Source organism: Chrysemys picta, chromosome 4 (genome assembly GCF_011386835.1).
Source record: "Chrysemys picta bellii isolate R12L10 chromosome 4, ASM1138683v2, whole genome shotgun sequence".
NCBI classification, from domain to species: domain Eukaryota; kingdom Metazoa; phylum Chordata; order Testudines; family Emydidae; genus Chrysemys; species Chrysemys picta.
This window is the reverse complement of record NC_088794.1, coordinates 46,388,351-46,409,576: the sequence shown is the minus strand read 5'-3', so window position 1 is coordinate 46,409,576 and position 21,226 is coordinate 46,388,351. Positions and strand designations below refer to the sequence as shown.

General features: G+C 42.4%; 1 protein-coding gene across 35 annotated transcripts in view; it reads left to right on the top strand.

The window, feature by feature from the left end:
• Positions 1-21,226, top strand: part of DENND2B (DENN domain containing 2B) — a 307,166-nt gene that overhangs the window by 218,903 nt on the left and 67,037 nt on the right. For 20 of the 35 annotated variants that reach the window (XM_065592192.1, XM_065592178.1, XM_065592180.1 and 17 more), the window contains 6 exons: positions 4,807-4,955; positions 8,677-8,892; positions 14,824-14,920; positions 16,543-16,587; positions 18,965-19,149; positions 19,873-19,982. In XM_065592192.1, coding sequence (XP_065448264.1) covers positions 4,807-4,955; positions 8,677-8,892; positions 14,824-14,920; positions 16,543-16,587; positions 18,965-19,149; positions 19,873-19,982 — 802 coding nt within the window. Of the gene's footprint in view, positions 1-4,803; positions 4,956-8,676; positions 8,893-14,823; positions 14,921-16,542; positions 16,588-18,964; positions 19,150-19,872; positions 19,983-21,226 lie in introns of all 35 variants that reach the window. The other 15 variants (XM_065592174.1, XM_065592173.1, XM_065592188.1 and 12 more) reach the window with 1 other exon arrangement.

Genomic DNA, 21,226 nt, shown 5'->3' with positions numbered 1-21,226 from the left:
TTGCCACACCTCACCCCAGCTTCTCCAGCTGAGGTGCTTCCCCACGCTGTTTCCTTCTCAGGGCAGGTTCTAGCTTTCACCTGGGGATATCAGCGGCCTCACTGTGCCATCATTCCCCAGCCCTCTCTGGCCTTCTGGCTTCAGCACTCCAGCTCAGAGAGCCAGCACATGTCTCTCTCTGCTGCCCTCAGCCTTTAGCCCTCTCTGGCTCAGGGAATTTTACTGACTGCTTTTCTCTTTCTCCAGCCTGATCGGGCTCCACTGCTCAACCAGGGAACTCTCATTGCTCTCTCCTGCAGGGGCTCCCCTCCTGCAGCTCTCAGCCCAGCTCAGCTCAGCTCTTCCTTTGGATTCTGGCTTCTCTGCGCTCCCTCGCTTTTGGGCTGTCTCTCATTTTTATCTCTGAGGGGCAGCCCCACTCTCTTCATTACACCAAAGTAGGGCTCACCTGGACTGGAACAGGAGAGCTGGACCCAATTTCATTTAAGGGGCCAGCCACCCTATTACAGAGGGATTCTTCTTAGCTTGGCAGCAGCACTCCTATCCCACAGCCATAGCTGCACCCCAGGACCAGTAACTCTACTGCCATTGGCTGCCAGCTCCCGCTTCCCCTTGATGACCTCAGAGAGGGGAGTCACAGAATACACAGTCACCGTTAGTGCTGCTTTAGGCAGCATTAACTGTCCACCGACATCTTTCAGCTTGCCTGCAATCTGGGTAGTGAGGGGGAAGTGGTTATCCACCAGCCCTTCCTACCTATTCCTGACCCCACTCATTTCTTCGGCATGGTGCAGGGGAAGAAGGAGGGGCAAAGGTGGCTATACAGAGTGGGCAGGGACCCACTTCTGTGTATAAACGGTCCCACTGACTGTTCTTTTTGCAAATTGGCTTCTTTCTGCACCATCCAGCAAGGAGAGCATATGGACTAAAAATGATAATTATTCAAGGCTTGAAAAGTGAATGAGACCTGAGAGGATCAAATTCCTCCCAGAACTTCCCTGGATTACACCAAGGAGGAATTTGGCCTGAGTTCCTCTTTCTGTAGAGGGCTCACATCAGAGGATCTTGCTCTGGTCTGTGTCACTTTGGTAACACTGTGCCCTCTTTTTTTCCTCTCAAAATACTCTTGGCACCTATCTCTAGCTTTCATATTTCAGATAAACATTGCACTGTCCTTTACTCCTTGGATTTAATTGGGTTTGAACCATTCCATGTTGCTTAAATTCATGAAAAAAGAAAATGAACGTTTATCTACTGACGGATGGGCTCATTTCTGCTCTGGGCTTTGGATACTATACAAGCCAATGCAATAACATTCATTTTGACAGGAAAGCGTATGTTTAACCACTGTCTAATGTATTTGGGTATTTTGAAGTCTGTTAATCCATTCTGAAATGCTTCCTTGACCCCATACTTGACTCATTGGCTTACAAGGAATTTTAATGTAGTAGCTACAGTCCAATTCACTGTGAGCAAGTAAAAAAGGCATTTTTTGAAGTTGACTCTTTATGATAAACATCATAACAATAACTAGAGCTGCATGATATTAAAAATCTCAGCTTTACAGATAATGGCATTTGGGTGCAATAGTTATTATTTTTCTTCCTGTGAAAGACACTGCATCAGTTTGACTGGAGATTCCCAGGTTCTCCTGTAGCATTTGTAACTTTAGATTTATATTGTACCTCACCCCAAAGCCTTTAACTCCATCAACTGTGTAGTTAATAGTGAGAAGTGTAAGGTTATGCATTTAGGGATAACTAACAAGAATTTTAGTTATAAGCTGGGGATGCATCGGTTGGAAGTAACGGAAGAGGAGAAGGACCTCGGAGTCCTGGTTGATCGCAGGATGACTATGAGTCGGCAATGTGACGTGGCCGTAAAAAAAGCTAATGCGGTCTTGGGATGCATTAGGCGTGGAATTTCTAGTAGGGATAGGGAGGTGCTGGTTCCGTTATACAAGGCACTGGTGAGACCTCATTTGGAGTACTGTGTGCAGTTCTGGTCTCCCATGTTTAAAAAGGATGAAATCAAATTGGAACGGGTACAGAGAAGGGCCACTAGGATGATCCGAGGAATGGAAAACCTGTCGTATGAAAGGAGACTCAAGGAGCTCGGTTTGTTTATCTTAACCAAAAGAAGGCTGAGGGGAGATATGATTGCTCTCTTTAAATATATCAGAGGGATAAATATCAGGGAGGGAGAGGAATTATTTGAGCTCAGTACTAATGTGGACACTAGAACGAATGGATATAAACTGGCCGTCGGGAAGTTTAGGCTTGAAATTAGACGAAGGTTTCTAACCATCAGAGGGGTGAAGTTTTGGAATAGCCTTCCGAGGGAAACAGTGGGGGAAAAAGACCTCTCTGGCTTTAAGATCAAGCTTGATAAGTTTATGGAGGGGATGGTTTGATGGGATACAGTGATTTTAGTCAATAGGTCGTTAACAACGGTCAATGATGGGATATTAAAAGTTACTACAAAGAATTTTTCCAGAAGGTCTGGCTAGAGAATCTTGCCCGCAATGCTCGGGGATCAGCTGATCGCCATATTTGGGGTCAGGAAGGAATTTTCCTTCGGGGTAGATTGGCAGAGGCCCTGGAGGTTTTTCGCCTTCCTCCGCAGCATGGGGCAGGGGTCGCTTGCTGGAGGATTCTGAGCGACTAGAAGTCTTTAAATAATGATTTGGGAGTTCTACAGCTAAGTCAAGGGAGAGAATTCTTCCAGGAGTGGGTGGGTCAGGTTTTGTGGCCAGCATCAAGCGGGAGGTCAGACTAGATGATCATAATGGTCCCTTCTGACCTTAGAGTCTATGAGTCTATGAACTGTCTTTCATTTGAATCTAAAGATGTTGACTTTATGTAGTCAGTGGCTTCACTAATACTATGTACAATTAGATTCCATGCTTATGAGAAAATCATCTGTGGCTGCCAATTGAAACATTCTCTAGCAGCAGCCAGTCTTTCTAATTAAAACAATACTAAAATATTCAGTCTCGTGTGTGTGTGTATGTATATGATTAACGGCACTGCCTAAAGTTTAAATACTGTATTTCAGTATCTTACATTATTGATGTAATATTTTTTCTCCATGCACTTGATGCACATGTATGTGTGTGCGCGAGATATAGACGTACTGCATGAAAAAACTAGTGCTAATGCAATGTTAAAGTAACAAAAAAAAAAATAAAAAATCAAGCACTCAACATTTAAAAATTTACAACGGAGGTTGAAAGCTCAGCCTGAACTCTGCCCTCCTATGCACAAGGAGACAGCATGATATAATGGTTAGACAATTGGACTGGGAGTCAGGTGGCATGGGTTGTAATCCTGGTTGTGCTGTAGACTTGCTGTCGCTTAATTTCTCTGTGCCTCAGTTTCCCCCTTGTAAAATAGGGATAATGATGCTTACGTTTTGTAAAATGCTTTAAAATTTGTAGATGAAAAGTCTTTTATCGGCACATATTATTATATTAATTATTAATATATTGTTATAACTTTATATAATTATACTGTACATTGTCAATTAGTACAATGTATAATATAATACAAACTGAATTTCTTATGCACCCTTACGTGTAGTATTGCATTACAATATATACAGTGTAAAGATCAGGTTTGATTTTTAAGTCTCAGTGAGGTCTACCAATCAAACCCAGTTTGAAGAAAATCAGTTCAAAGGTTTAAGGTTATGAACATCTAACACTGAATTTTGAGAGTTTGAGACAGTCTTGAAGTTTGATTATCGCCATTTTGGAATGATCCTCTGATAACCATGAGACTGGAATGATTCTGAGCAGGGATAACCCAAAGTTCTAAGCTACATCACTGATATACTGATCTAAATAAATTATTGAAAAAAGTTTCAAATTGCCCATTTTCAGAAGTACATGATAACTAAAATGATTTTATCCAGGTCCCTCAGGGAGAAGTGTATTCATCCTGGGTGTACTGAGAAGGTGGATATCCACAGCTCCTTAAACAGTAATCGTTATCTTTTATTATCAGACCATAAGTCTAGACCACAAAATTTGTATCTGGATGTCCGCACTAAAGTTCACAAATGTTGGCCCATCTTTACTTTTAAGGGTTAGAATAATGCTTTCCCCATAAGTCGTGTTTAATGAATTAATTATTTGGACCTCTTTACATGTTACTGGCCAGATGTGTCCTCATGACTTATGGAGAATATTGATTTAGACAAAATTAAAAGAGAAAGAAGTATTTAATTGGGGAGTAGGAAGTATTTTTAGAGATGACTTTGAGAAGGCAATAGGAGTGCTGGGAAAAAATAGTGAACCGCACTCTTCTCCCTGCCTCATCGTTCACACGTTTATTTTGGCATTGTTGGGTTTAGATGCTATTCCCTCTTCACCTTCTCTGGCAAGAGACCACAGAGGTAAGGCAGTAAGTAATAAAGGTTGAAATACCTGTGGTTTAATGGTAGTGTGTTGAGAACTTTTCAGTGCTATTCATTTCACTCTGTGAGAGGCTGCTGTGGATGCGTAAAACCCACCGATATGTTTTAAAATAGATATCTGCCTTGGGTTTTAGACATCAATAAAATTTGCCCAGCTGTGGATGCTCAGAAGCAAGTCTTGTGAAATCTTTGCATTTTATTTAAAAAAAAAAAGACTGCCGACATCATAGCCAAGATCTACTCCAAATACTTCCAGCTGCAGTCAAAGGGATGACTCATGCTGAAAGCTGAGGAGCTTTGCTATGACTCTTTCACTTGGTTCACATGATTTTTTTTTTAAACATTCCTGTCTGTTTTTCCTTTCTTTAAAAAAAAAAAAATGAGAAGGAGATTCACCCAAGGAAAATCCATACGAGGATGTGGAGCTAAAAGGCCGTCACGCAAGCCGAAAATCCCAGCAGCTCTCTGAGAATTCCCTAGATTCTTTGCACAGGATGTGGACTCCGCACGACAGGAAGTACACATCGCCTCCCCAGGTAATTCAGTACTTCTTAGAGTATAAGCCTTCATTTCTTACTGTGATTTAAGTTATTTTTAACCTTTTGCAAGAAAATCAACCAGGGCATAGCAGGAACAATAATTGTATCCAAGTGAGAAAGGGCATAAAGAAAAACAGTTTAGACAAACACTTCAAATAGTTGCTGTAAACACTTTAATGGCCGTAATCTAGATATTCTTCAGCATCAATTTAGGGTAAAGCTTTACTGTTACTTGGAACAATTCTGATATTATTGAATATATTAATTGCTAATATTTAGAAATGCCAATTCTGATCCAGCACCCGTTGCAGTCAATGAGAGTATTTCCACTGATTTTAATGGGAACTGAATCAGGCCGTAAACCCTTGTGATTACTGAGCCTTTCCCTACATCCATTCAAAATTCTCCACTGGCCTTTTAGAAAGGACGGAACAAAGAAGAAACACTTTTTCATCTTGTGCAAGTGTTGTTATGTGGGGCTCATTGAGCAGTGAGGTAATTTATGTTGTATTGTAAAACAGTTTTTTTTACCAAATTTTGAAAAAAAAACAAAAACACAATATTAAATGCATAATGAAGAGGGAGAAAGACAAAGTATCATACCTTTCCCCCCAAAAGCACAAAATTAAGAAAAAGGAAAAGCGTGAATGCCTATATTCTGGACCTGACTTGGCTAGAACTGTGTGAACTGTTCACAGCACAGTGCAAAGGCCTGGAAGTCGGAGAGGTCTGCATTTTGTGGAGAATTTCCGAGAGTAGTCCAATTTTATGTGAAAATTGTGAAATTATGTTGGGTTTTTGTTCAATATAGGAGAATTTTCACTCAAAAATGGTCCTAGTCTCAAGCACAAATGTAGATTTTAAAATACACCTCTACCCTGATATAATGCTGTCCTCAGGAGCCAAAAAATCTTACCGCGTTATATCGAACTTACTTTGATCCACCAGAGCGTGCAGCCCCACTGCCCCCCCCTCGGAGCGCTGCTTTACCATGTTATATCTGAATTTGTGTTCTATCGAGCCGTGTTATATTGGGGTAGAGGTGTATATGTATATATAATGTTAAAATAATATGCATGTATTACTTTGACATTCAAAATTTCATTTTGGTCAAGATGTATTTTTTCATTGAATCAAGCAGACATTCACATCGGTTTCATGAAAAGGTCACATAAAGCCACATTTCCATCTTGTGAAATGGCCTCGAACCAAACTGGGACTATTTCATCACTAAATTAAATTTTTGGGATCTTTTTGGCACCATGGTCCATAAAACTTTCATAGTGCCAGCATTTACAGTTCACATGATGCTTCAATTATAAAACAGGAACACTGGCAAAAAAGGAGGACTAAATAAGGCCAGCAAAGGGTCACTGAAAAGGCAATGACAGATGTTGAATGAGTAAGAAGGCAGAGGAGAAAAAAATTGTAGCTGCAACAGAGATGAAAGAGTTACCACAGATGATGATTTACTTGTATTATGGTAGCATCTCAAGGCCCCAAATGAATCATAGAATATCAGGGTTGGAAGGGACCTCAGGAGGTCATCTAGTCCAACCCCCTGCTCAAAGCAGGACCAATCTCCAACTTTTTATGTGTGTGTGTGCGTGCGTGCCCCAGATCCCTAAATGGCCCCCTCAAGGATTGAGCTCACAACCCTGGATTTAGCAAGCCAATGCTCAAACCACTGAGCTATCCCTGCCCCCTACTGTGCTTGGCACTGGAACAGATACATAGTAAGACACAGTCCTTGCCCTCAGGAGTGTGCAGCCTAAATAGACAAAACAAACAAAGGGTGGGAGAAAGGAAGGATTATCTCCCTGTTTTACAGGTGGGAAGGTGAGGCACAGATTGATTAAGTGACTTGCCCAAGGTCACACAGGGAGTCTTTAGTTGCAAAACCAGTAATTGAACTCAGATCCCCAGAGTCCTAACCTAGTCATAGGCACAAGACTGTCCATCCACTGATAACTTCTTTCTGATGTAGGACCAGAAATTTGAATTAAATCGTGTCATAGCTATGGTGTCATTTTGCCTAGATATAAAGCAAGTAGGTGGCTACTGTAGCTCATCCATGAACCTGTAGGATTCTTCAGTGATTCGAAGTAGAGAAGTCACCGTCTCCTGACGAACAGTCACTTTAGCTACTGTTCATCACCCAGTTTTTCCAGTGCTAGCAGCATAGCTGGTATTCCCTTAAAATCATGCATCATGATGAACAATATGGAAGAGATCAGGACGTCAGCAAGCTTTGGACAATCATCTCCCGGCTGAATTCCTTTCACTAAGTTGAACACTGTTGATAATTTTTCTGGCTTGAGGACTTGTGGTTACCAGAGACCTCAAACGCTGGTCTGCGGTCCTCCTGAATCCCACTGTGGTTTTGATCGTCTTTCCAATTTGTTTTTTTAATATTTGAAGGATTCAAATTTAAAAAAGAAAATGTTTTATTGATGTCATTGTGTCTGTGACACAAATCCCATGTATACCTATCAGCAAAAAAACATGCTTAAGCATATAGAATATGCAGCTCCTGGAGTTCTTTAAAGAATAATGGTTGCTGCAGGAATATGAGACCGTAAATCTAGACCCCAAAAGTGATGGTTTGGGCTGTAATTAGTTAATCTGTTTGTTGGAGCAAGTAGACTTCTTACTGTAGCATGTTAGTAGCTAGTAGTGTTAATAGTAAGATTAATAAATATCACATAATAGCATCTTTCATCTGAGCATCTGATAGCACTCTAGAAACCTTGATTAGGCACAGTAATTATCCTGATGCAGGTAGGTAAACTGAGACATGGAGAGATTAAGGAAGTGGCGCTTGCCCACATTTAAACAGTGGCTGGGCTGGAAAAAGAACCCAGAAACCTTGGCTCCCAGTCCACTGCGTTAACCTCAGGGCAGCAGTACAATACATTGCTGCCACACAATACAAAATACTGTTAAGAATCCTAGAACTGTTCATGCCCATAGGTTGCTTAATCAATGTAGTGAGACTCAGCCTTCCCACAGTGATCAACTAAGCAGATTCATGTTCTGAAGAGATTTTCAGAAGATTCATGAACGTGAGATGGAGGAAAAACTAGGTTTCAAGTTCTTGAAATGATTGAGATAGTCTTTACTGTATAGGGCAAGGCAACGTTACAGAAATACAGAAGGCCTGATTTCCCCACAACAGTGACACACCATTGACATCAGTGGAGTTACTTCTGATTTATAGGAGTGTAAGGGAAGGGAGAATCAGACCCACTGTGTCAGTGCTCTGATGTCAGCTATACTTCTATACTGGGGTACAATATTAACATGCACACTTTATTAAATTGTCTGAGCTGCACCCCACAATGTTTGTGGACGTTTAGGGCCCTGATTCAAAATCCACAGGAGTCAATGCAAGATTTTGTGTTGACTTCAGTGCACTTTGGATCAGGTCCTAGATGCCGATCCAGATCTGATCATTTTGATTTGGACTCTTCTGTGCTTAAAACCATTGTACCTGTTGTAGAGAGGATGCTCGCCTGGCAAAAAATGTTTGTATTGCCATAACATGTTCACAAAGAGCCTTTTCCAGCTCTCTTTGAAGTCAGTTGAGTCTCTTTTCATTGACTTTGGAGGGAGATAGAACAGACCTCAACACAGCGGGCCTTTGCCACCATGGCTTCATGTCTGTGATAGGTGCTTCTCCAACAAATAGGATGTCAAGTTGTTCATGTTTTTGCAGCTGCCTTCAAAGCCCAGCAGCCAGTCTCTGCGCATTGGGAACTGGTCCGAGAGGAAGAGCCATCGCTTACCACGACTACCCAAGCGACACAGCCATGATGACATGCTGCTTCTGGCTCAGCTTGGTATCCCCTCCTCCCCTTCCAGTCTGAATGAGGACAGTCTGAGCACCACAAGTGAGCTGCTGACCACACGCAGGGCTAGGAGGATCCCTAAGGTAATGGCCACTATAGTATTGTTCAAATTATGCATCAGTCACAAGGGTCCAACCTTGGTTTCACTTTCACTAAGGCAAGTGTGTGAGAGTTGTCACAAGAACAGATCCTCAGCCCTGCTCTGGCCGTGTGAAGCAGCCCTTTGGTTGGCTTAACTGGCCCCTTAAAGATTCCCTCTGCACTGGGGAATGCTCTGAGGATGTGCAGCCACAGTAGTGGCTGCTATTCCACCCCACCTCATGCCCTGGGCCTAAGGGATGTGCCTGAGGAAAAGGAGATATGATCGAGGCATCCCAGCCCCACTGTGATCTCAGCTGCTGGAATGGCCTCTTGGGAACTATAGGCCTGCTATCTTAAGTTAGAACAGCCTGCAGACTGCTCTGATATGTGTTGAGTGTCTGGGCAGGTGCAGATTGGCCCCAGGATCTGGGGACAACAAAGATGGCTTAAATCTTCCCTTGTTCCAGTAACCAGTTTCATGCTGTGCACAGCTCAGCCAGTCTGGAGGGTCTTGCTCAGTATGTCTGTACAGCATTTATCCATCAATTAAGTCTGCTTTCCCTACAGAAAAAAATGTGTCCAGATTTGAAATAGCCAGCAGAAGAGCTAGGAACTGTGGGGAGCAGAGGGAGACCTCAGTGTTTACACACATTTGCTGCATGCAGTGGAGCTGGGATGAGAGATCCTCCCGTGGAGGTGGGGTGGCTCTGCATTGCTCCCAGCTGGGCCTGGGCCTTCAATATGGCCCAAAATATTAAACACCCTTTTGCCAGCCTGACCTAGCTTGATGTTTTATTCAGCTTTTCCACTGTTAAAACAATCACGTGATTTTCTGAAAGCTTGTACTGTACCTCGCTCGAGGAGTCTGAACTTGTAACTGTTGATCTGCCGCTATTTATAATGTTCAGTACGCAGCTTAAGCTTTTTGCTTCTTTGTTTTGTTTATTACAACTGTTCCCAAGGCAATCTCCACTGACCTAACATGGGCCCTATGCTTGACTCACTTGTCATTGACTCACTTGTCATTACAGATACAAAATAAAAATGAATTAAATTTGAACTCTTTCAACCAAATAAAAAGTTTCATATGTCAAGTGGGAAATGAAATAATTGTCTGGTACAATAGTGTCAAGGAGGAGAGAATAGCCAACATGTTTATTTTTAGCCTGTGAACAATGCTAGTTTTTATTGTACATTTCACTCTTTCCTGTTCTATAAAGGAGTGTTTTTTAAAGGATGTAGCTATAAATATTGTGTGGACAGAAGAGGAACATTTTTATATGTTTTATATGAAGCAAACTAAAATGAAGACAACTGATTATATGCCCTTAAATAATTATCTCAGGACCAGATTATGATACTCTTACTCACATTGAGTATAATACCTTACTGCAGGAGTAAGATGGTACTCAATGGGACTTCAGTGGCACTACTCCTGGAGTAAGTTACTACTCAATGTAAGTAAAAGCGGCAAAATTTGGACCTTTAATTTTGTGCCTCTTTCTTCCATTTGTTTCTCTGATTTAAAGGGATAGTGTCATCTTGAAAATTACCATTGTTGCCAACTCTCACAATTGTACTGCAAGTCTCACAATAGTTGATGTTTTCTTAAAGCCTCAGCTCCTGGCATCGTGTGATTATGGGAGAACCTCAACTTCCATTAAAAGAAAAAATTAGTTTCTAGCCCTGGTGGAGAAAAGCTTGAAAATGTGACTCCCAAAGACACAGAAACTAAAAGGCAAAAATAAATAAATAAACAACTATCTTTTTTTAAATGTCATGATTTTTAAGTCAGTCTCATGGTTTTAGGGTGGTCTGTCATAGGATTTTTGAAGAGGTGGGTTTGGCAATACTAGAGACTACTTGTGGAGTAAGGGACTACACAACATGAGTAAAAGCTGCAGAATTTGTCCCTTTAATTTTGTACCTCTCTTTCCTCCTTTTTGTTTCTCTAGTGAAAGGGACTTGAAAATCATAACTGGGAAATCACATTTCCATCTGAAAGTTGTGTACCTCCTATTATAACAAGTACCACCCAAGGTGACCTGAACTGACTAAAATTGATCAGCGAGAAATTATTTGTTCCTCTGCTTACTTGACAGTGCTTTGTGTGAAGTCAGTTTCACTGTGCTCTTGGTGGTCAATTGCATTGATTCTCAGAGCTACCTCACTGGGCCTTAATGTAACTGAGAATCTGCCACCCAGCATGGTGACATCACTCTGATACGCTGCTCTATGGGGAGTTCACATCCATGCTCTTCCCCAGGCGTTGTAAAAGGGTCTTCGCTACCAACAGCAAAACTAAAACCGAAGGCATGTGCACAGAGAGGAAGGGGAAGGGAAAAGATGAGCGGGGCCCAAATGTGTTTGGTGCTGTTGATCTCCTCTTGTGGCCAATAGTCCTTTCTAAATATCAGCAAAGGAGCAGGCAGAACGAAGTCTTAGCTTTTGCAATTTTTTCTTTTTCCTTGATTTTCTTTTGTTCTTTTTTTTTCTTTCTTTCTTTTTTTTTTTTTTTTTTTAAAGCTTCATGATTCAGGAATTAACAAGAACTCAGAATACAGCGTCCTGTTTAAAGGGTGCTTGGTCAGGAATTTGAATTTTTAGAAATTAGTCAATTTAAGGAATTTCATATTAACATAGTACCTTGGAATGGTCTAACTCCTCTCTTGCCCTCCCCTCGCAACCCCTGTGCTAATTAAATAGAGTCTGAACCAGTAGAGCTACGGACTCAGGCTCCATTTAGGGAGAGAATATGCGCGTTCAGGTCCCGCATCAGGCCTTTTGCTCAGATTCAGTGTTGACACTGCTGTTAGAGGCATCACTGCTCAGAGGAGTCATTAAGCTGAAGTTCCCCATGCTGGCCTCCATTGCTTTGGCCTTAGAGGTAGAAGCTAAAGAACCCTTGAATAGACTGAGGGAAAACTGCAGGAGTTCTGATCCCCACTCTCTCAGTAAAACAGCTTCTAATATCCAGAGTTGTGGGGCAGCTATAGCTCTGTGCAGGACAGCTGCTGCCTTTGTACATGCAGTGCTTGGGCCCGCTGAAGTCAATGGGAATCTTTCTGTTGACTTCTGTGGGCTTTGGATCAGTCCACTAGGCACTGCGCTCCCAGTATTTAACTCCTGAGGAGAAAGTCCCTGGAACTGCCTTTAGACTGGAAGGTGCTGTGTAAAGTGGTGAAGGGGAGTGGGTAACGACAGCATGCCCACTCATTGCTGGCATCAGTAGACTTGTTGAACTGCCTCCCTGGGATGTCTGTCTTGTATTTAGGTGAGATTTCCTGGAGTGGCTTCGGCCAATCAAGATTTCATTACTCTCATGCTGTTTGTAGTTGTACAGCTTCTAGGCCAGTAAAACCAGGAATGAGACCGCAAGCAGAGCAGCTCCAAGTGGATTTCAGTTCATCCTTACAAGCACAAATTGTACATAGGTTAGTGAGCAGCAGTAAAGGGAAAGCACTAAATACCTGTTTGTTAGACAACAAGTAATGTCTTGCCTAGAAACAATTGATTCTGGGCCTAATTCTGCTCACATTTACACCTGTATAAATGAGATTGGTAGTGTCACCACATCAGAGTTGCTGAGATCAGAATCTGAACAATGATGAAAATAAAATTTGACATCAACACTGGGTACAAATCTTTCTTATAGTATTCATAACAAAGTAGAACAGCATGATCTCTCTAGCAGATTGAGTATAGGAGTTAGTGACTCCTGAGCTCCAGTCTGTGCTCTGTTACTGACTTTCTATGAGGCGTTGAGCAAATTGCTTAATCTCACTATGTCTCCATTTCCTTTCCTGTAATATGGGGATAATACCTACCTTTGTCAATCATGTTGAGATTCTGCAATCCAAATGCAACTTATATTGACTCACGGGGTATTGTGAAGATTTCAAAGAGTTTTACAGACATTAAGCAATTAAAGTACTGTTTAAGTGCTAATTATTAATTATAACTTCTGTATCAAAGGAACTGGGGAGACAAGGTGGATGAGGTAATATCTTTTATTGTACCAGCTTCTGTTGGTGAGACAAGCTTTTGAGCTTACACAGAGCACTTCTTCAGGTCTGAGAAAGGTACTCAGAATATCTCTGCAGTCATAGGACAAAAAACGGGGCTTAGTGGGTTTCAGATTGTTGTAATAAGCCATAATTCCAGTGTCTTTATTAAGTACATGATTTTTAGTGTCTAGCAAAGTTATGAATTTAAGCTCCCAGGCTCATCTTTTGAGGGTATTATGGACATTTCCTTTAAGGATGAGGACTGAGAGGTCAGATATGGAGTGATCGCTTTATGAAAAGTGTTAGCCTACAGGTGATATGGTGTTTTTGTCATTCATCATTTTCCTATGTGAGTTCATTCAGTGACTGTTTGGATTCACCCACATAGTTGTTTACTGGGCCATTTAGTGCACTGGATGGAGCACACCACATGTTGTGATAGGCACATGTAGGACCCATCAGTCTTGAATTGTGTGTTGTGGGGGATATTTGATCATTGTAGCAATGGAGGTATGCCTACAGGTTTGGCATCTGTTGTTCTTGTGGGGTCTGGTGCTGCTTCAAGTTGGTGTGTTGGGAGCTTGCTTGTAATGATGAGCTTTGTGAGGTTGGGGGGTTGTTTGATGGCCAGGAGATGGGGGTTTGGGAAAGAGTTATTTCAGGATGTGGTCCCCATTGAGTATGGGCTGTAATTGTCTAATGATACTCCATATGAATTCCAGTGTGGTATAATATGTAACAACAAGGGGCATGTGGTCAAAAGGTTTTAATTCTGTATTGAAGCAGATGGCCCATTCTATGATAGAATCATAGACTCGTAGGGCTGGAAGGGACCTCAAGAGGTCATCTAGTCCAGTCCCTTGCACACAGGGCAGGACTTAGTATTATCTATTATGATCTCCTTCTCTGGTGGAGTGTCCTTGTTTGGTGAAGGTGGTTTTAAGTGTGTTAAAGTATATATCCCTGACTTTCTCCTCAGAGCATGTTCTGTCGTTTCTGTCCATCTGTCGCTTGGCTGTAGGTAACCAATTTCTTGGTGTGTTTGGGGAGATTATGGGATCTGTGAAGGTAGGTTTGGTGATCTCTGGGTTTCTTGTATAGAGTTGTCTGTAGAGTTCCATTGCTGATTGTGGTGTCCAGGAAATAGATGCTGGTGTGGGAGTGTTCTAGAGAGAGTTTGATGGTAAGTGGGAACCATTTTGCTGAGTGGTTTGAGCTACCTAGTGAATGTTTTGCAGCCAGCCTGTGTCTCTTGTATTTTGAACAGACTGACATTCTAACAAACAGTTCTTGTCAAGGTTAGCCCTGCTAACGAAGAAGTCTTAAGTATGCTTTACCAAGGGTTAAATTCTGCTTTGATTAGCAGTGGGAATTTGGAACCTGACATTGAAAAGCTTTTACAGGTGAGGGTAAGACTGGAGAAGGTAGTTATAGCACCGCTGAAGGTCAATAAACACAACACAACACAACTTTTTGGCAAAACCCTATGGGCCATATCCTCAGCTGGTGTAATTAGGCACTAAAGTCAATGGAACTATGCTGATTTACACTAGCTAAGGATCTGGCCCTGTATAGCAAAATATTTCACAGAATCGGAATCAAATTACATAGGCCTTAGTGGAGCAAATTATGTCCCTGATTCAGGAAGGGGCTTTACCCCTAGATAAAGGAGAAAAGGTATGTTTTCAGCTGAGATTGGAAATAAGATGGAGAATCATTGAGGAGGAGAGAGACAGGAAGGCAGTTCCAGATGGCAGAGGACAAAGCTGTCATGCCAGTAGTGGCCAGATTATGTGGCGGGTCAGAAGGAAATAAATGAAGATACATAAAAGATTTCTAAAGAGAAAAATGTTTACACTTGCTGTTTATTTGTCATCTTGTGACAGTGTATTCTAATGTGTAACCCTCCTGGTTTCTTTTTTGCAGCTTGTACAAAGGATCAATTCTATCTATAGTGCAAAAAGAGGGAAAAAAAGATTGAAGAAGCTTTCGGTGTCCAATATTGAGACAGCATCACTGCGAGGTATAACACAAATCTCTTGGTCTAATGAGACAATACAGTACTTTATCCATGTGAATATGATAGGAATTGAGTATCAGAGGGGTAGCCGTGTTAGTCTGGATCTGTAAAAAGCAACAAAGAGTCCTGTGGCACCTTATAGACTAACGGATGTATTGGAGCATAAGCTTTTGTGGGTGAATACCCACTTCGTCAGATGCTGAGGAAGTGGGTATTCACCCACGAAAGCTTATGCTCCAATACATCTGTTAGTCTATAAGGTGCCACAGGACTCTTTGTTGCTTTTTATGATAGGAATTGTTATCCAGCCTTCTGCAGATATTCCCCTCTTTGATCCACAGTGTATATTTTTCTGTGATATCCTACACTTGCTCTGTTTGCAATGTCCCAATGACTACAGTGGAAGTTCTGTGTCCTGAAAAGGGAAAAATTGGGTGGCTTAAAACTAACTGGGGCTCAGATCCCACACCAAGGTCCATCCCACCAACACCAACCCGTGGCTAAACTGCTCACTCTAGCTCAGAGGTCCGCAACCTTTCAGAAGTAGTGTGTTTATTCGTTTATTCACTCTAATTTAAGGTTCCGCATGCCCGTAATACATTTTAACGTTTTTAGAAGGTCTCTTTCTATAAGTCTATAATATATAATGAAACTGTTGTCTGTAAAGTAAATAAGGTTTTTAAAATGTTTAAGAAGCTTCATTTAAAATTAAATTAAAATGCAGAGCCCCCTAGACTGATGGCCAGGACCTGGGCAGTGTGAGTGCCACTGAAAATCAGCTCGCATGCCGCCTTCGGCACCCATGCCATAGGTTGCCTACCCCGGTCTAGCCCATTAGCCCTTAATTAACTTCTACAGGATTTTGCATTTTTAGATGTTATACAAAATTCACAGTCTTGTTCCTGCAATTCATTCATGCTTTTTCCTGGTGCAAAATTGTGGACTTAATTCACTGTGTGCTCAAGATTACGCCTGCAAAAACACTGGCCCAGTTAGCAAATCTTGTTTATATTTGTTAAGAGAAGGAGTTCAGAAATTTTTCCATTCTGAGGATCTGTGTAAGTGTATGTGCGCACATGCAGATGTGTGAATGTGCATGTGTGTCGTTTGAGCATTGTGGAATTTTCACATGAACATGGTTCAAAACTCCCTCTCAGATCAGGTCACATTTCACATGTTTGTCACGTACTATGCTCCATGTCCTGCCAGTTTGAGGTCTTGCACTAATGAAGCCCACAAGAGCCACCCTAGAGTTCCTTGATGCCATGCAACCTCCTTTCAAAAAGCTGAGAACAAGTGGAAGCGCTCAAATCATTTTTCAAAATGATGCATCCAACCGTGTAGTTTTACACAAGGGGGGGATTCAGTGAAACAGGCTTTGCTGTAAAGGGGTCTAAACCTTTGTGCTTTCAGCTAGGCTCTGCCCTGAATCTCAAGCATAAGAATAATCCTATTCCAATTACCAGTCTCCACAAAGAGATCCTTGGAACCACTGATTCTGTGCAGTTTGAAACTCCAGCATAGGATGCGCTGATCGCAGGGCCAAGCATTGCACCTTAGCCAAAAAATAAACCTCTAAAAAAGTTGTTTTGCCTTTAACAGACACCTCTTTATCTCTTTTGCAGATGAAAACAGTGAGAGTGAAAGTGACTCAGATGACAGGTTTAAAGGTGAGGGGTCAGTCCGCGTTAGCTTCCAGTCAGTCACACTTGCAGTCCCCATCAAAATAAATGCTCCTTTTATTGCATGATGTTCCTCTCCATGAGAGGGCATGAAATTTGATTTCCTCTTTGAAACCTACTACTCATCACTACCTCCTGACTCCATTCACATTGGAAATGCAGGATCATGAACATGATGTAAATATTGGAAATCAGGTGCATGGTGAACTGTGCGGGTCTAATTGATTTTAGGGGAAGGAAAAGCCATGAAACATAATGAGGAACCTGCTTTGGTAATGCCTGATATGTTGGCACTTTCCTTCTAAGATGCACTTGTCTGTGTGTGCACAGATATATGTCTGCAGACTCCAGATAGTAAAAACTACTATAAGGTGTGCATCAGGGAGACTAGCGTAGCATCTACATGCAGTACACTTGGCTCAAGCCTGAGGAATTACTCCCTCATTTTCAGGAGTACTGAAATTCAGACCAAACTATAAAAAGGAAGGAAAGCAGCAGGGTTCTTCCTCTGCACCAGCAATTGTTTCTATTGATTTTCTTTTTATTGATTTAAAATACCCCACATTATTAATTAGGGGAAAAGAAAACAGTAGTGCAGAATTGTGGCTCTGAGCTGGGGAGTGGAATACAGTTTTGTGTGTGCCTCTGTAATGGAGCTGGAGCTGTCTTAGGTGCTATCAGTGTCCCGCTGTCTTTGGGAGAACTGAGCAGGCTGGTGGCTGGTAGGGTTCTCTGAGAAAAGAGCTTTCAATTCCAGGTGCTGGTGATGTGACCATGTGCTGTGTGGTCAAAGCCAGATATTTCCCTGTCATCCTGTTTAATTTTAGCCCGAAGTTTGGATGCACTGTAACCTGCCTGCATGCCTAGAAGCCTCTGTGTAAAATGGAAACAGCATGTTAAACCTTATCAGTCACACTGGCAGTACAGAGCATGGGACACATTTCATAATGTGCCTGTATTATATCTTTCTAATTGAAGAAGAAGTGTCTCTGGATAGTAAATAGCTTGTGGAACCATCCCCACTCTCTGAGTTATGTCAGGCTGAGTCCTGGCCCAGTTCCCGTGGCAGTAAGAGGCGCATTAGTCCCATGGAAATAGACTGTACATGGGAGTGAATGGTGTGGGGAGAGAACCGCTCCTGTTCTTTGGGCAGCTGTCAGTGAGCTATTGCTGCCCTGAACAGTCTGATGCCTCTCTGCAGCAGAAACCACTGGACTTACTTGCACCCCAAGCTGTGGCTGGAGGAGAGACAGGAATGTCGGGACTGGGCTCCTTCGTTACTTGAGGGAGCATTGGTGCCTCATGGGGGAGTTGGGAGCTTCTCCCCTCATTGTTGTGGGGGATCATCAGTCTGATGGGTCCATCTTAATAACTCATCACCATGAAGGCAGTTCTGCCTGCTGCGAAGACTGGGTTATGGGGTCATGGAGGCAGGTGGAGGAGACTGGACATAGCCATGTCTTTTTGCACACGTAGGGCCAAATTAGGTCGCCCGTGTGCAGGGATCCTGGGGTGGAGAGGTGAGCGTGAGGATGCAGAGAGCCCTTCCCACTTAGTGTCTGTGCACAGGAGGCTGTAGTATGGCTGTTTGCATTGCCCAAGCAATTTGGGGGCTGCTGCTAACATGCTAATGGAAGCATGTTAGGATCAGAGCTGGGTGTGGCCATGACTTCATCCCTGCCCTGCACATTACCTGGTGTCAGAAGGGCAGCCCTGTGGGGAACTCAAGCTACCCCTTTTCTAAATGCCTTTGGCCCCCAGGAGCTTGCTGCCTTGTGCCTTACATATTAGAGAGCCGTGGTGTGTTTCTTCAGCACCACTAGGTGCCCAACACGCCACTCCCTACAGGTCAGCAGACGCATAATTTGGTTCACGTTAAATTCCTCGAGGATAATCAGCAGCAGTGGGATAAAAAGTACAGAAAATGTTGCAAATACTCTGAGGGTTGTAGCATCAAGCTGTGGTCATTAAAGATTGACAGGCTGTGTTACTGGCCTTTCCTGATGTAGCCCAAGTCTGGGTCTGATCTGTTACCCTCACCAAGCCCGTTGACTTCAGTGCAGTTGCAGGCATATACACAAGAGCACAATTTAGCCCTATATGTGTAGAACAAACCAAACTTTGGCAGGGTTGAAGTTCTATGAACTGCAAATGATTCCACTAGCTTAGTGTTACATCATTTCAATTCTGGCAGAAGGCTTTGATTTATGGGTGGAATTAATAAGAGAGAGCACAGCATGAATGTCTACTTTTAAAGGGGAACATGTTTTGCACTAAGATCTTGACAAACATCAAGTCCTTTGTGAATGTCTGTGGCTTACATATCAGTTCCAGGTAACAATCTTTCTTTCTTTGTAAATGCTAGCTCATACCCAGCGTCTCGTCCACATCCAGTCAATGCTGAAGAGGGCTCCTAGTTACCGTACCCTGGAATTGGAACTGATTGAATGGCAGGAGCGTGAGCTATTTGAGTATTTTGTGGTAGTCTCTCTGAAAAAGAAACCTTCTAAAAATACTTATCTCCCAGAAGTGACATATCAATTTCCCAAGGTAAAGCAACAACCTACCTTGTTTGTGGTTACCTATTTTCAATGGCTAAGATCAATAAAAGGAGCAAGTAATAGGAATCTGCTTTTAAGCTGGGTCAATAGACCTGATCTCTGAATTTACCCAGAGCTTTCTGTTCTAAAATGCTTCTCACGTTGAGAGTGGGGAGAAAGAGGCTGAGCTCTTTCAGAAATGGTTTTTCTTATTCTACAGCATATCCTTTCCCAGCACTGAAGAGTTTGGCCTAATTGTGAGCACTTAGTTGCTGAGTTTTAATTCAGTTTCCAAATATTTCATAGACATTTTAACCAGTCTGGCTGCACAGTATTAGGGTCTGATCCAAAGTCCATTGATGTTAGTGGATAGACTTTTAATGACCTCAGTGGGTTTTAGATCACACCCTAACAGCGGATGCTGAGTTTGAGGTAGGTTTGCATTTTGAAGTGCTGAGATGCACTGGTTTCACAAGGACATCAGATGACCTTGGGGCAAAGTTGTTTCAGATGAATTTTTTAAAATGTTAGCCATTATTATTAGTTTTACTGTGGTAGCTCCTATATCCCCCATCATGGATGATGGCCCCGTTCTGTTAGACACTGTACAAAAATAGAACAGGATGGTCCTTGCCCTAAGGGGCTAATTAGGAAACCTATTTTGAGACTGTTCATTACAAATGACTGACTTGCTCAAGCTGGAATCAAGTGAATCTGATTTCATCCACCACAGCTTGAAAGGCCCACCAAGCAGGTGCGTGAAGCAGAGGAGCGTCTCAAAGCCATCCCACAGTTCTGCTTTCCTGATGCCAAGGACTGGATCCCAGTATCAGAATACAACAGGTAAACCCTCCTGTATGCGTCTCTTGCTCAGTGTTGTTGGTGTGTACTGTCAGAGTGACAGAAATGCCCTTGCCCACGTAAGGAAGTAGCAGTTTGAGACTTGGACATTTCACGTTCAGGAAGCTGTATTTAATTTTTGTTTAAGTTCCATAATATTTTTCCTCCTTGTTTTGCCTGATCCACAAACCTGTGTTGTTGGGGGGAAGCAGTTGGAAGGTTTATCGCAATGCCAAGTCCAAATGCAGAAATAGATCTGTGAAAAAGCTGAAAGACAGAAGCTGATTCTCCTCTGCCTGGCACCACGTGTAATCATTTACCCCTGGAAAAAGTGAGTGCCAGATGGATGTAAAACTCTGTGGGCCAGATCCTTAGCTGGCTGGAGTTGACATAGCTCCATGTGTTTCTGCGGAGCTACACCAATATACATCCGCTGGGGCTCTGGTCCTACCATGCTGATTGCACAGAGGTAAATGGCTACATGAGAGGCAAGTCAATGGAGAACCAAGCACACCTTCTCCTTTTCTCACAACAGAAACCTTCAAAATGTGTCCATCTTATTTTTCTGCTTCACAGGTTTGCAGATGGATGGACAGAGATGAACCATATCCTATTTTGGATGAATTTTTAATATGTGTGGAATTACATGTATGTCAGTAAAATAGGAGATTCTGTACAGTATGTCTTATATGTGCTTTTTGATTGTGATGTCACACCACATTAGCCTTGTGGCGGCACAACCTAAGTGAATTACCCCAGCCAACAAGCAAGTATGTAACATTTCATTGGCTTGCATGGCTCATGCCACATAAGGGTATAGTAACAGTAATGTGTTGGCTATAGCGTGGCTATGTTACTCAGTGCTCGGAAGTATACAAATGATGAGATATTAGAACCACTGAAGGAGGATTAGACCTCAGTATATTTTACTTGCTCCAGGAAGTGGGTAAGTAGAATTGTGTTATTCCCAGTTCAGACAGGGATATGTGTATCCAGGGTAAGAAAATTACTAGGGTTCTTGTTGTGCTTTATGAAGCCAGAGCAAAGCACTTTGAATGAGGGAGGAAAAAGCTTAAATGGTCAGATATGGGCTAAAACACTGTCCCCATTCTCATTTACACTGCCAGTGCAGTCTAAAGGAGCCTTTGTGTAAATAAGAATCAGATGCTATATGCTTTTGTAGTGGAATGGCCAGGTCCTCAAGTGCTGTGTGGACATGTTTGTGCTCCACTGCTGCTAGAATCCAG